Source organism: Phascolarctos cinereus, unplaced genomic scaffold, assembly GCF_003287225.1.
Source record: "Phascolarctos cinereus isolate Bilbo 61053 unplaced genomic scaffold, phaCin_HiC Scaffold_5;HRSCAF=322, whole genome shotgun sequence".
Lineage (NCBI taxonomy): Eukaryota > Metazoa > Chordata > Mammalia > Diprotodontia > Phascolarctidae > Phascolarctos > Phascolarctos cinereus.
In genome coordinates, this window is record NW_027555958.1 from 300,327,562 (window position 1) to 300,342,729 (window position 15,168).

The 15,168-nt window shown below is 52.5% G+C and overlaps 1 protein-coding gene across 2 annotated transcripts; it reads right to left on the reverse strand.

Moving 5' to 3' along the window:
• Window positions 1–1,466: 1,466 nt before the first annotated feature.
• Window positions 1,467–13,607, reverse strand: STAC2 (SH3 and cysteine rich domain 2). 2 transcript variants are annotated; one of them, XM_020997780.2, is made up of 11 exons: window positions 13,067–13,607; window positions 6,970–7,276; window positions 6,464–6,561; window positions 6,195–6,279; window positions 5,823–5,935; window positions 5,397–5,469; window positions 5,245–5,309; window positions 4,827–4,924; window positions 4,531–4,582; window positions 3,882–4,019; window positions 1,467–3,305 (listed from the first exon to the last, which is right to left on the reverse strand). In XM_020997780.2, the coding sequence occupies exons 1-11, from the start codon at window positions 13,154–13,156 to the stop codon at window positions 3,201–3,203; spliced, it is 1,224 nt and encodes a 407-aa protein (XP_020853439.1). In that variant the 5' UTR covers window positions 13,157–13,607; the 3' UTR covers window positions 1,467–3,200. The 2 variants fall into 2 exon arrangements, with proteins under 2 accessions (XP_020853439.1, XP_078012144.1); XM_078156018.1 differs by lacking the exon at window positions 13,067–13,607 and adding an exon at window positions 12,460–12,672.
• Window positions 13,608–15,168: the final 1,561 nt, after the last annotated feature.

A 15,168-nucleotide genomic window follows, 5' to 3' on the forward strand; every position in this document is an offset into this window, starting at 1 on the left:
ACACACACGGGAGCAATTGGTTGTAAAAATTCTGTTGTGATGGCGTGAAGATGGCAGAAGGAAGGAAGGAGGAATTGGTGAGAGAAGGAATTCTGAGGGGCCCTGGTGCCAGACGTGCCTCTCTGGGGAGCAAGAGTACTATTGTCAGGAATGAAAAGCCCTTTGGGGACTAAGTCCTAGTGCGCAGATTGGGATAAACCCAGTCCTGTCCCCAAACACGTGGTGGGAGCCCTGCCTGGTCTGCAGAACCCAGGGTCAGACTGGCACCAGGGGCAAAGAGGTATATCTGAGGTGGGGGGAGCATCAGAGTTGTGTTTTTTTGGCAGGACCCCTTGCCAACTCTAACCTTGGCAGCTTGGGCATTGGCATTGTCCCTCCCCCCTCCCCAAGCCAGGCAGCTTGCCCTTCCCCCTCCTCACAACTCCAGCTATTAATAGCTCCCTGCACTTGCCTTAGTAATGACGTGGCTCGGGAAGGCGGAGGGGAATCAACTTTGCAGAGCCAGTGGGCGGGCTAGGGCAGGGGGAGGGGAGCACCCTTTCCCCCTGCTGTGCCATGGGCTGATGATGGGCATGATTGAGTCATCTCTTGGGGCCCAGCTGCCCCACGTCACTGTCAGCTCCTCCAGGCTCTTCTTCCTCACGATTAATGGGGTAGAGTTTGAGGGACAGTACTGGCTCAGAGTCATGGTGGGGAGGAAAGAATGTAAGGGGGTGAGAGAGAGAATGAAAAAGACCCAGAGAGCAAGAGTCATCTCTAAACTGGCCATTAGGAGGCATGTGTCTGCCTTCTCAACGGGCCAGATTTGGGGCTTCTGTTAACACAGCTGAGCTTGGACATTGCCTGGGACACTTCGTACTTTGCCCTACCTGATGAGCTCACAGCTGCTCTCGATAATTGGGTTTAATTAATAGTGAAGCAGTCAAACTGGCCAACAAGAGGGAGGATTCCCATTTACCCTTATCCCCCAACTCACCCCACTCTCCACCCCTTGGTCCCACAACCCTACGGCCAGGGCAAGTTTTAACAAATCTAGGTCCAGATGTCATCACCCCCTTCACTCACACTCTCTCACGCCCTTCTTTTTCCAGGAGAAATTGACACTCTTTGAGGTTGGGGTCCCTCTAGACATGGCCTAGGGAGGCAGTCAAGGGAAGGTCTGGGCACAACCCCTCATCACTTAGTCTGTGTTACCCCGCCCCTTCTCTTCAATGTTTCATCAGTCCCCACCCTTCTCCCCCAATATTGGCTCCTGCCCAGCTCTTCTTCCAGTATCTCCCTAACCCTTTTTCCCCAGTGTCGATTTCTAGCCCCTGCCTGTTCCCCATCTCCTACCCTTCTCCTCTAATGTTTGTCTGGTCTCTGCATTTCCCCTCCAAATCTGCCTCCCTCCCCTCAAACCCTGCCTTCTTCCTCCCATCCCACCTCCACCCCTAAGCCAGCCAATCAGAAACAGAGAAGGCACATGTGGATCACAGGTACATTTAATCAGTGGGTCTGGGGGCCTGGCAGCACCCAAGTCAGACCTGTCATGCAGCCTCTATGTACAGTGGGCATTGTGCCTGCCCCGGAGGTATTGCTGGGGCAGCCTCGTGGCAGCAAACAGGGCAGTGTGGCTTCAGCCTCTCCCCACCCCAAATCTGGGAACAGCAGAAGGGAGGGGAGGCAAGGGTCTTAGGGTAAGGATCTGTGCCCAGAGTGGGGGCGGCATTGGCTGGCATGGTGAAGGAGGTTCTGAGCTTGGGGCTGGGGAGTTGGGGCCAAAGAGGAGCAGTATTCACAGGTGAGGCCCCACAGCACATCTCCTTCAGTCTGGGGTGCTGAAACTTCTTCCCTTCCTTGGGAGTCTCAATTTCCTCCCAACACTCCATTCCTACCCCAGGGGTCTTCGAAGGGTGCAGGGGGCACAATCAGAAATACAGCCCCTTATCTCGAGTAGGGGGTGGAACTCCTGAGACATTCAGCCCTTGGACAGGACTATTTTTAAAGTGCCGTCTTATTCCCTGTGCCCACCCCAGGTTTGACTTGGGCTCACCCTATTGAGAAGATTTTTCCAACTGTCCCATTCCAGCTCTTACAGGATTGCCCAGATCATACAAGAGAGGAGAGACCAGAGAGAAAAGGGGATCAGGAAAATAAAACTGCCTGTCATCAGTTTTCTGATCTGGGCAAAGGTTTGACTCCCATTGCCTAAAATGGGCTTGTCAGACCACAGACAACAGGTAGATTTATAAGTATTTTGTAGCCAACAGAGCCATTCCCAATAACAAAACGCATGTTACAGTTTACTCTTGTTACATCTGGATTGCTTTTCATTGGAGAGGCTGTGTCTATAGGGTAGGCCAGTTTCTGGATCTTCTGACCAGATAGAGTCATGGCTGGGCTATTCTTTCCCCAGCTGTGAGGGTGAGTCCCTAGGGGTGGAATGGAGAAAGGCCCCATCTTGGTTGTTCCAGCTATGATTTTCTCTTCCCCCAAAACAAGAGAACAATCTTGGTTCTTTCTCCTTGATCCCTCCCCTCCTCTGCCAGCCCAGGTTTCAAGTTATGGGAGAGACCAGTGAAACTTTCCTGAGAATTGAGCGAGTGAGAGATGGTGATATTGGGGAGGCAGCAGTCAGGACCACAGAAGCAGAGAAGGCCCTCCCATATCTCCCACCCCCTTCAAACCCTGAGGGGGGAGCGGGCATTGAGAGGGGCCCAGGAGAAGGGGATATTTTCCCCTCCCCCAGCACCTCCCCCATGCCCAAATGAACAGAGACAGAAAGACACACACAGACACACACAGACACAGGCTGGGCTGAGGGGGAAGGTGGCACAAGGCATGCAATTGGAAAGGGAGGATTCTGGGGAGAAGCCACGGCAAGCCCTGGAGGACAGATCTGCCCAGGGCTTGACTCATTGTGGCAGCAGGGCACTGGTGGGCACAAGAATTGGCACCTTGGCATGGGGGCTGACCTGCCTGTGGTAGCTGATCCCTGCCCTTAACTTGCTCTCCAACCTGCCCTCTAGAGGAGAAACAAAACCTTCATGATTAGAGAGTTTCTTTGTCTATTTTGAGTGGTGCCCAGCAGCATGGCAGCAAGTGAGCAGGGAGGCGGGTAAGGAGACCCTGCTGCATTCCCTGGAACCAGAAGCAGGGAACAAGGGGGCAGAGTTGATGTCTGGGTCATCTCTTGGGGTGGGGTACTATCTTCAATTTCAGATCTCAGTCAGAGCATCAGCAGGTACCAAGCCTCTCTTCTTGCCACTGCTAACTCGGATGAAGCCATCAGCATCCTTGCTTCTGCCCACGCCTACACAGATCTGAGTAAGAAAGATGGAGGGCTGAGTGCTAGGAAGCAGCCGGGCAGAGTGGAGCTGCCCAGTGCATTGATGACATACTGGTGGGTACAGAGCCCAAATAATTATAGACTCCCCCTTTCCCATTCTAGTTACTTCCCTCCCTATTCTGGCAGGGAGAGTGGGGAAGGAGGAAGATGTTTGGCAGCCTTAGATTAGATTGGCGGCTGGGGGGAGTGTGCAATGGAACAGTCTGAAAGGGGCACAGAACATGCCAGGGGGACCTAGACAATCTACCTTTGGGTTCTCACTGTCTTGAGGATCCAAGTTGGCCTGAAGTCATTTCTTTCACTGCCTGCCTCTGCTTCCTCCCCTCTCCCCCAATCTTTGAGGCAAGAGCTCTGTTCTAGGCCTGAGGAGAGGGATAGGTGGGAGGGAGAAGACCCTCTCTGCACACCTGCATTTCTTCCCACTATAAGGCTGATGGGATTCTCTTCCTGGCACCATCTGAGAGCTTGCTCCAGCCCTCCAGCCCTAACTCTGTCTCCTTTCCCCAGCCTCTTTCACCCTTTGGGGGGCAGAGCACCCCAGGACACTCACCTGGCTCTCCTTAAGACTCATGTAGCCCTGTTCCTTATTCCCAGAGAAGGGCTGGCAGCACCTCCACACACTTTCTCCTGGTCTCACCCGCTGCACAAAATTGGCAGGGAAGAAGCCAACGCGGTCTCCGATCTTACCCTGCCCGACAAATTCGGTGAAGCTGGTGGGGGCAGGCCTTCACCCCGACCTCAGCTCCAACCCGATGAGCTCACCTCCAATTCTCACTCTGTTTCTCAGACCTCAGGCCCTGAGGCAGCATGTCACCAGCTCCAGCTGAGCCTTAATTTTTCTTTTATTTTCTAAACAAACTTTTACTGCCTTGATGCTTGAGGGTACGGGTGCACAGGGATAGCGTCCAAGAAGGGGAAAGAGGAAGCTGGGCTCTTGGGAAGGTGGGAGATGCCCAGGCTGGCTGGTGGTGGTGCTGGTGGGCTGCGGTTTTGAACCTAGTTGTCTGTGGCTCCCGTGGGGGCACTGCTCAAAGGGTGACTTAGTGGGCAGCAGTATCTGCTGCCGTGGGTCCTGCAGCTTCTGCCAGTATATGGGTTCTATGCTCTGCTTTGGTCCTTTCCCGCTCAGGCTGGGCATGGACAGGGGCACAATGATCCCCCCCAACTTCCCCTTCCCCAATTCCAACCAGCCTAATCACCTTCCACCAGTCCTCGTTGGAATCATCCACAAGCATGATCCTGTCTCCTGGCCTGGGGGAAGAGCAGACCCGGGGTAGTCCCTGGGGACAGGGGAAGGACCCTTCCCTGTCCCCAGCCTGACTTGAGCTGTGGCACCCAACTGCCTTCCCCAACTGAAGGAGCTTGTTCAGCATCTTTGTGGTAATGTTCGGTCTCCTGGCACTGCCAACACCTGCAGGCCCATGCCCAATCAGGGAAAGTGACACACTGGGGAGAGGGAAGGATCAAGGTTCTGGGGCTCTGGGGAGACACTTACTGTAGTGCCAGGTCGTTATGCTCTTGGGGCAAAAACTTGTAGAGAGCAACGTAGGAATACATGGGGCCCACGTCCTTCCGAATGGTGCCCTTGGAAACCTGGGGTGTCATGGTAGAGAGATGAACACTTAACTCGAAGCCAGAATCTGGCATCCTACAGGGGCACTCATTCAATGAGAACTGTAGAATGTCAGAACTGGAAGGAACTCTAGCGACCTTTTCTAAAAAGAAACTGAGACCCAAGAAATGAAAGTGCTTGCTTAAGGTTGTACAGTGAGTTGGTGACGAGAGGTCTAACATTTTAGAGCTAAAAAGGAATCTTAAACACCACCTAGTCCAACCACCTCATTTTTCAGATAAGCCTACCCTGGTACTGCTCCCCTACTTCCCATCTATACCCAAATGGCACAGGGCCTTACCTGCTGCTGTCCAGTGCTTTTCTCCTCAGGGCCTGTCACCTCATTCTCAGTTGGTGATGTGAAGACTAGAAGAGTGGGAAGGGGGTGGTGTAAGGATTTGGGAGAGGAGAGGGCCCCATTGCCTGGCACTGACATGCCCCCTTCACACTCACCACTGTCACTGGCACCTTCCTCTGAGCTCCGGATGCTACCTTCCCCATCTTCTGCCAACTCATCTCTCTCACTCTGGGAAACAGACAAGGAAAGGGAAAGAAAGGAAGGAAGGCTGAGGTGGAATCCTCAACCCTCTCTCCCAGTGTGCCCCAGTTCTTTCTCTCATTGTTTGCCAGCCCTTATCCTTCTTTCCCTAGTCTCCCAGCCCCAATCCCTTCCCCAATGTCTTCCCTCCAGTGTCCCCCAGCTCCACCCCTCTTTTCCTCATATCCTCTAGCCCCCATCCATTTTCCCTCAGGGACCTCACAGCCCCATCTCTCTATCCTAATATGTGCCATTCCTAATGCCTCTCCCCCCAGTGGACCTCAGCCGTAATCCCTCCTCCCCCACATGCTTTTCCCCCATGCCTGGGCCAAAATCTGTACCAGGCTTCGGGTGGGGGACTCCGAAGTGCTGCTGAAGCTTGAACGGTTCATTAATGCCAGGGAGGTACCATAGCGGAGGGTCTCATAAATGGGATCCACTTTCCCACTGGCACCTATAAAGTTTGCACCTTCAGGAACCTATCAGCATACTTTTTCTTAGGATTCTTCTTATTCCCTAAAATCTAGATCCATGGACACTAGCATCTGGACATTTTAAAAGCTGGTACAATGCACTGGGGGATTAGTACCAGTGGCCACTCTTCCTGAGACAGTATCCCTTACCACAAGAAGACATTAACTCCCTAGTCTAGAAGCCTGGGGCAGCTTTGCTCACTATTATCTGGAAGGAATGGGAATTAGATGTGTACTTACCAGCTGGTGGAGACTCCCGGGTAGAGGCTGGGGGTGACTCATGTACCAGGAGAGGGGAGCTGAAGTTGCGTCGGAAAGAGGTGGACTAGGGAGGAAAAAGCAGAGAGGCATCGGTGCCGTCATAAGGGACAGAGAGCTTGATCTTCCTTGGTGTCTTCCATTGCAAGGAATTAGCTGTTAGCAATGGGATAGGAAGATGCAGTACCCTCCAAGGTACCAATGCGCACATAGTAGTCAACTGGAAAAAGTCTAGATGGAGCCTTGCTCACCATTTTGCCTGGGCACTGCTGGTGGGAGATTTCCTCAGAGCACCAGAGGTGGACACTGGCCTTGCATGTCTTACATCGTAAGCCCTGCTTGGAGTTGCCTAGAGGGTAGTTTGGAGTATGGAGGACAAGGAGGAAGGTCTCTCCTCCTCCCTGTCCCTTCCATGCACACATACACATTGGTTGGGAGAATAGAAAGTGTGTTAGTTGGCAGAGGGTACATGGAAATAAAGATGGGAAGCATAGGCACAAGGAAGCCTCTGTTCATGTCTGTCCTCCTGGATAGACAGGACATATCCATGAGTTACTTAGGGTAGAAGGTAATATTATAGAGAATAGCTGTGTGAGGTAGAGAGAGAACTCCCCACCTCGTGTCCCATAAAGGCAATGTTGGCATTGGAGGGCCAGGGAGAATTGGGCTACAAAAGAGGCAGATCCATGCTGTGCACCCTTCCATTGCTCCACCTTGGCACTCCCACCTGTGCCCATCTCAGTGCCCAGGCACCTACCCACAATAACCTGGTGACAGAGTTCACAGGGGCTGGCACGTTTGAAGACATGCTCTTGGAAGCTGTGGGTCCTCAGGGGCTTGAGAGGTGCCAAGGGACGTTGGACTGGACAAGGGGATCGGGCAGAGGTGGACAGGCCTGGATCAGTGGACAGAGGTGGAGGTGAGGGGGGTGGCAATGGGGTTGGGGGGGTCAGCAGCACCTCCGTTGGACACTTGAGTTCAGTGCCTGAGCGAAGGAAGAAATTCTCCACACTCTTGCTTCGAAGGATGGTCTTGAGGGACAAGGAGCGCTTGAAACGCTGAAGCTGAAAGAGAGGAGGCCGTGGTCATAGGGGACCAGAGTTCATAGAAGGGTAGGCTTTGATTATATCCAGCAGCACCCTCCCACACACGTATACAACCAAAAGCACCAAAGCCCAAATTGATAACCCCAATTAATGTCAGAGGGCAGCTAGATGGCACAGTGGATACAACTCTGGGCTTGGAGTCAGGAAAACGTGAGTTCAAATCTGGCCTCCGACACTTACTAGCTGTGTGACCCTGGACAAATCACTTCACCTTGTTTGCCTCAATTTCCTCATCTGTAAAATGAGCTGGAGAAGGAAATGGCAAACCACTCCGGTATTTTTTGCCAAGAAAACCCCAAATGGGATCATGAAGAATTGGATATGACTGAAATGACTGAACAAATCAGTATTGGGGTTCAGGACTGGACTTGGGAATCTAGAGCCTAAAGGAGAGGAGACAGACAGGTTCTAGATCAGGACCTGTTGTTCTATATCCAGTTGATTTTCAGTGTTCACAAATCCATACATTCCTCGCTTCGAGTATCAATCCCAGAAAGTTATTCTTTATTTCCCCTCCCACTCCTAGCGAGAAGCCCAGAAACCTCACTGTCCTACATCTATCTCATGGTCCCATTCCTGGCAATGTTCTGCCTGACTCAACCTGCCCAGATAGACTATGAAGATATGGGCACAGAGTCTGTGTCACCCTCAGCCAAGGCTACCAGGTGATGAGCTGGACAGCATAAGGTACCACAGCTGCCAACCTCCCAGCCCTGCCAGGGGAGGAGTGGATGCAGCTGCTGGTTCAGAGAACACAGACACAGCCTCTCCCACCACCCCAGACTCTGGAGGACAACAGAAAGTAAAGATGATAGACCCAGGTCTGCCAATCATGAAGCCTGAGCTCTGCAGGATGTCTGGCTTCCCCAGTGGTTGGCATCACTGGATCACTGAAACGTCTTCCAAACCCTGGCTTCCTGGATAGCATTGCTGCTCTCTGCCTCTGCAGATTCCAGGCAGAGCAGATAATAGAGTCTGGGGCCCCAAGATCCCTGTGGAGTTGGGAGACGGTAGTGACAGTACATAGAATCATCTCAGCAGAGTTCAAATGATGTCATTCGGGACCAGAATATTATCTTAAGCCCTAGGACCATCTCTGATGGGGTGCCCAGGGATGCTTGAGAGTCCCTCTTCCTCATGCCCTGGAATTTTTTGGAGGGAGTGGTGTACCCAATGTTTAAGCCCAGAATTGTTCTGAACTATCCTGGAGTTTTGCCACTTATCTTGCTTGTCAGGTCAAGCCCTGGGGCAAAGAGGGAGAGAGTGGCTTGTCACTCTCCACCCTGGAATGGCCAATGCCAGCTCACTTGTGCCCCTAGGACAACCCTGTTAGAACCTGCTTCTTCCTGGTCCCTGGAGGGAAGCTTCCTGAATGAAATGTTCCCTCAGAGCTTGTATGGAAGGGGCTGTCCCAATTCCAGACCACTGGCACCTGCCCCCAGGAGAGCAGGAAGGAGGGCTATTGAGATGGGGAGGCAATGTGTGCCTTATGACCCTCAGGGAAAGAGGAGCTGGTGGCAACCCAGTGCTGAGTGGAGCTGTTGGAGAGTAGGAGGCAGCCTCCGTGCCAGCTGGATTAGTGCCTGCCTCCTCCAGAAATGTCTGATCCCACTACCCACAGCAGGCATTTTTCCGGGTCCTAAATCAAGACCCATCTTCTCAGTCCAGCCTGGGTGGGAATGACATGCCTGGATGTGACTCATCCCTATTGCCATAGAAGCACTTTTCCTTTTACCATGGAGGCAGGAGAGTGGAAGCTTTGGATAAGGGTAGCCAAGAGGCAGAAGGTCAAAGCTTCTGTCTTGTGTCCCCTCATCACCCCTTGGACCTGCTCCCTGGCATGGGGAAGATGCCACTTAGAAGTAGTTGGCAGATCTGCCTATCAGACATCTTGGAACCTTCCAGGCATCTCCCTGGTTCCTTCTGGCCAAGTGACCAGAGGACTGCTTCTTCTGCCCACCCACTCCACCCTTCCAGACAAGAACAACATAGATGTCAGAGTTGGAACTGACCGTAGAACACAGACTGCAAGGGCTGGAAGAGATCTTAGAATGGGGAAGTGTAAAATGTAAGAGCTGGCAGGAGCGAAGACCTTCAGACTGAAGGGCTCTCAGAAGCCATTTAGTCCAATTCCTTCTTTTTTACAGATGAGGCCGCTGAGGCCTAGAGAGGTTAATTCAACTGGCCAATGTCACACAAAGTAGTAAGAGGTGGAATTTGAACCCAGGTCCCTTGACTTCAAAGCCAGAGGCTCTTCCCATTATACCAGACTGCCTCTTATGGACCTTAGAGATCATCTTGTCCAACCCTCTTGTTTCCCAGAGGAGGAAACTGAGACTCATTCTGGGAAAGTGGATCAATGAGATAATTACTACAAAGCCCTCTGCAAACCTTCAAGTGTGATATAGATGCTAATCATTATCATTAACATGATGATGATGATGATGATGATGATGACCACCCCAAATCACCCAGTTAGTTGGTAGCATGGCTCAAGCTAGAACCTAGGCCTCCTGACTCCCAGTATAGGGCTCTTTTCAACCTCTCTCCTTTTTCATATCTCCCTGTCCATCTCTTTCTTTCTCCATCTAAGACACTCCTCCCTTTTCCCCAGTTCCTGAAAGGGCACGAAGCAGCTGTGGGGTAGGCGGTAGTGGGCACCGGTGCCAGCTGACTCAGATGGCGGTGCTGGCATAGAAGGGTCCCCTTTCCCTGGGGAGGATGAAGCCAAAAGATGGTGGGGTGAGGGGGTGGGGATGTCCCATGTTGGAGGCAAGCTCCTTTTTCAGCTGCTTGACTCTGGGAGGACAAGAAGAGGGAGACATGTCTGAAATTCACTACCGGCCCTAAGTGGGCAGATTGGCACTGCAAATTGGGCAGTAGGGAAGTCACCATGGGTTAGGTCTATCATCTGTATGTGTGGGGGGTGCCCAGGGAGAAGATGTTGAGGTTGGTACTTTGTACCTATGTGGGTCATGAATTGATGACAAATGGGATTTTAAATACTGGCATCAGTGTCTGCCAATTACTCAGCCCCCTCTGTTGTACCTGCCCAGTTCTAAGTACCAGACATGAAAGAAGAGCTTCGTGGGCAGCAACCACACCCTCTCACCCTAGGTACATAAATGAGCCTCTATGGCTGTCTCTCAAGTTAACTCCCACTGTCAAAGTTAGGTTGGGGCTCCACTAAGGGGGAAGGATCATTTATCTTGAGCAGTCACAGTGAAGGGAAGGATGGTGATGCTAAGCATGATCTTCCTGTGGCTGTTTTGCTATTGCATGGTTGCCTGGTCTATAGGGTCTTTCACAAGAGTAATGAGATGAGGTAGGGGCCCAGAGGATGAAGTAGCCTCACAGATAGGATGAGGTAAGGGGACACTGCCCAGACCAGACCCTCCAGCTCTTCTCCCTATCCTGGAGGTAGAACTGTTTTCAGAAGGGTCCTCAGGATAGGGTGGGGTGGGGTGAGGGAAGGACAGCAGCCTAAATCGGCTGACTTCTCCCCCCCCCAAGCTGAGCTTGCAGGTTGACCAACTTGCTGAGGTGGCAGTGATACCGCAGGAGTATTCCGCCCACCCCAGCCCCAGGGTTGTTGAGAGAAAGGAGGGGAGTGAGGAGACAGGTTCTAGATAGAGAAAGATGACTGGGATTGAGTGGGCTCTACTGATAAGTACTTTGAGATCTGGGGAGACAGAGGACCTATGAATAGGTATCACCCCAGGTGATTAGGGAGGAGGAAGAAATGGGGAGAGGATTGGTACCCTGGTGTACTACCTCTGACTGGATTTATCTATCACCCTTCTCCACTTCCCGGCTTTATTCTCTCTAGCTCTAAGATACTCTCACAGATATTCCAATAGTACAATTGGACCCCCTCCCCAACATTCCTGATCTAACAGACACCTATTTCTCCCCAGGCTGAGTTAACCCTTTGTTAGGAGTGGTGGGTTACCAATCCTCACCCCTGGAGGTGGGTGGGGTCAAAGGTATATGGGGGCCCTAAGAGCTGGGAGGTCTGGACACTTGGGTCCCACTGGCTCAGTCTTCTAGGATGGCCCTGGTCTTGGGGCATGGTCTCTCCATTCTTAGCCAACTGGCATTGCCTTCCTCCTCTAAGTGAATTTAGCACTGATTGACTTTGACCTTGAATTAACCTCTTCTGTGGGGGGGGGGAGTGTGTATGTGGGGGGGGGGTAGAGGTAGGAGATAAGATGTCCAGGGAAGGATTTAGGCCCCCAGACTCTAGGGGTGAACTTCAGGGCCGATGTGGGAATCAGAGGAATCAGGCACTCTCTCCCCACCCTTACCCCAGGCCCTTTACCCTATTTTTTCTCTCTCCCTAAATATTCCTAATAGACATGAAGAGAAATCTGGAGAAACTAAAGATGGGAAATCAGACGTTTACACTAGGCCTAAAGGAATGGGGGCTTATTGGCCAGAGGGAAGTGGTCTCTTAACCCGTGCATACCCACTTTCGCTTACCAAGTCAGAGATTTCTATCCAAATGCTATCAGGGAATGCCTGCGGCTAAATTTCCGAGGGATCAGAGCTGGAGCTCATCGACGTGAAGCTGTCTCCCAGTACCCAAGTCTAATGCTCCTGAGGACCCCGCCCTCCTTCAGCTGGGAGAGAATTCATTCATTGTTCAATTGACTTGTTATTCCCACGAGTAACAATCATGAATAATTAGGGTTAATTATGACATTAATTATGATGGCTTTTCTGTCTCTATTCTCTCCTGTACCTGGTGGGAGAAAGGGGAAATGCGAGGGAATGGCTGCTAGTGTCACTGCTCCACTCCCCCCACCTCTCTCCCCACCCCCCCAAGAGAAAAGAAGCCTTCAAGTGCTGCCGCAGCCCCTAGAGCCTAAAAGCCAGAAGGACCTGAACCCAGGACCTCCTCCCCCTGAATCCCTCCCCTCCAGGATCGCGGCTCCCCAGAGACTGCAGCTGGACAGAGACATAGAGATTCAGAGAGACCAAGAGAGACGCAGAGAAGGAAGATATAACCAGGGAGACCTCAGGGCCCCACACATTCAAAGACAGCCAAGGCTACACACCGAGACTTATATACCCGGGAAACACACGCCTGCGTAAATACACACACACACACACACACACACACACACACACACACACACCTCACAGCTCCTCCCCAGGCTCTGCATCGATTCCCTCCAACAAAGGGGAGTTACAACCTTCCCCCAGGCGAGTCCGGAGACAGCTGACCCGAAGCATGTCTTTGTGCATGAGCGCGCGCACATGTGGTGTGTGTGTGGTGTGGTATGGTGTGGTGTGGTGTGGTGTGGTGTGGTGTGGTGTGGTGTGGTGTGGTGTGGGGTGGGGTGTGTGTGTGTGTGTATGTGTGTGTGTGTGTGTGTGTGTGTGTGTGTGTGTGTGTGTGTGTGTACACGCGCGCGCGCGCGTGAGCGTGTGGTCAGTTACTCCCTCCCCTTCTAGTTTGCTCCCAGCCTGGTCCTCTCTAGAGGCTGAGAGGTTCTAAGATTATGCTGGACAGCGCCCGCCCTATGGTGGTGGTGGGAGAAGGGGCGAGCTATCCCGACTCGTTTTTGACCCGGGCCGCTGTTTGTATCGGCTATGTCGCGGCAGTGCGGGGACAAAACAAGCCCAGGTCAAGGAGAGGGTAGGACAGAGACGGTGACAGCGGGCCGAGGAGGGTTGAGCTGCAGGGCGGGAAAGAAGGAATGGGAAGGGAGGGGAGGAAATCGCGACCCCTCCCCAAGTTACCTTGGTTTCCTGGAGGGTGGAAACAGTCCCAGGGGAGGGGTGAGTGGCAGCGTCCTCGGGCTCGTTCTCCTTTTCGCTCATTTCGGTCATGATCGTGGTCCCGCAGCTGGAGTGCTGCGTGAAAGGGGTAGCGGGGGCGAGGGGCAAAGGCTGGGCAGGAGGCTGGTTTAGATGCGAGTGAGGCGAGGCGGAGAGAGAAAGAAGATTCTCACTGGGGTCCTATAGCCCCTTCTTCCCAAGCTGTCGAGCCTGACCCCCCCCCAAATCAATCCAAGAGGAACCCTCCTTCCCCCTCCCCCCCTAAAAATGCCGAGCAAATACCCTAATTTGCTCTGCAGGTAGAGAAAGTTCTGGGGCTTCCCCACAAGGAGGAAGACAATTAAATGAATGAGTAATTAAAGGCAGATTGGGGAGAGAGGACCCCCCAGGCACTGAGGGTTTGCAGAGGATGCTGTGCAGAAGAAAGAGGGAAGGAGGAATGAAGGAATGGAGGGATGGAGGGAGGGAGCTCAGGGTTGTGTCCGGTCAGGCCCCACTGTCCTCTGAGCCCGCCCCCCACCCCCCTCCCCCCAGCCCCTGCCTGGGCACTTGGCATCCCCTCTGCCCAGTCCTCGCCTCCCAACTTTGATTTAAGAGGTCGCTTGGCCCCACCCCCTTCTTTTCCCTGCTCCCCCGCTCCACTATGCAAATTAGGCAAATAGCCATTGGCTGCCGTTCTGACAGGGGTGGGGGGGCGTAGGGTAGGCGGGGCTTGAAGGGATCAGAAAAAGTGGGAGGGGATTTGGATCGGACCCTCAAAGAAAGAAAAGGAGGGGTTGGGGAGGGAGAGTAGGGGCTTCTAACCTAATCTTCCACTCTCTTCTCGGGTATGAGACAGGGTGGATAGATAGTTAGGAGGCAAAAATGGATTAGAGATACAGCAGGAGAGACGAGAGTTAGACTGAAGGAAGGACTTTCTGATAGTGAAGGGAGAGAGTTAGTGGAAAGTAAGGAATAGCGCCTGAGGATGGGGCTATCTCATCTCAAGATCAAGAGAGACCCCATACCACCCCTACCTACTCCTGTACTACATAGAAGTCCAGTCCTTTCCTTAAGAAAGGACAAGAGACAAGCAGAACTGGCCCGCAAGAGGCCATGCCAGTTTAACGTCTGGTGAACAGAGAGAAGAAACCTGGATTTCTGTCCAGATTATCATTTTGTAATTTTGAAATTCTCATTGCCTCTTTGGGCCTCAGTAGTCAAATTTTGTCAGACCCCTGTTCGCAGGGTCCCCAAATCCATTTAAAGAACCTCACCCAACCAAAGACTTTTTTGTAGGTTGCATTGAATTAAGGATTGGGGAGGGGAGGGGGAAGAGAGGGAAGAGGGGAAGATGACAGGAACAGTGAAAACATCTCTCTCTCTCCTGGTCTCCCTCCTATGGAGTCGCCTGACATCTTCAGATTCCTGAGACCGACACTTATCTAGAGACCAGTTTCCCCAAATCCTCCCCTCACAATTTTCCCTTTCACTGTCATCTTGAGCAAGGGGAATCTCTATGGCTACCTTTCTTGATTGCTTAGCTCCTTGCCCTGGTCCAGGCATTTCTCTGGGTGGGGTGTGGGGAGGATCTCCTTTTTTGAGTGAACAGGGAACCCCAGTCAGGATGGACTGCAGTTGCTCTCGCCCATGGCTTCCCCACTGTCTGTGATGTGATGCTGGGGAGCACTTAATTACATGGAGGCTAAAGGGGGGAGGGGGAGTACAGTAATGAGATTACTGGAGGCTCATTCTCCCCTCCCACTACCAGTATTTCTTTGCCATCCCCCTACCCCTCCTGTCCAACCCATGATGATCTCATTGCTTCCTTCCCCGACCAGCCCACTCAGGTTATCAAGTCCCAGGGCAGGAGATTTATTTGCTAGCTATGAAAGTAGAGCAAGGGCAGACATGAGGATTAATTCTAGGAGGCTCTGGACCACCCTACTCCACACACACATACACACACACACACACACACACACACACACACACACACACACACACACACACCCCTTCATCTAGAAGCCTGTACCCTTCATTTGTTCCTCTAAGAAGCATTAGGGAGGCAGTGGGTAACAGAG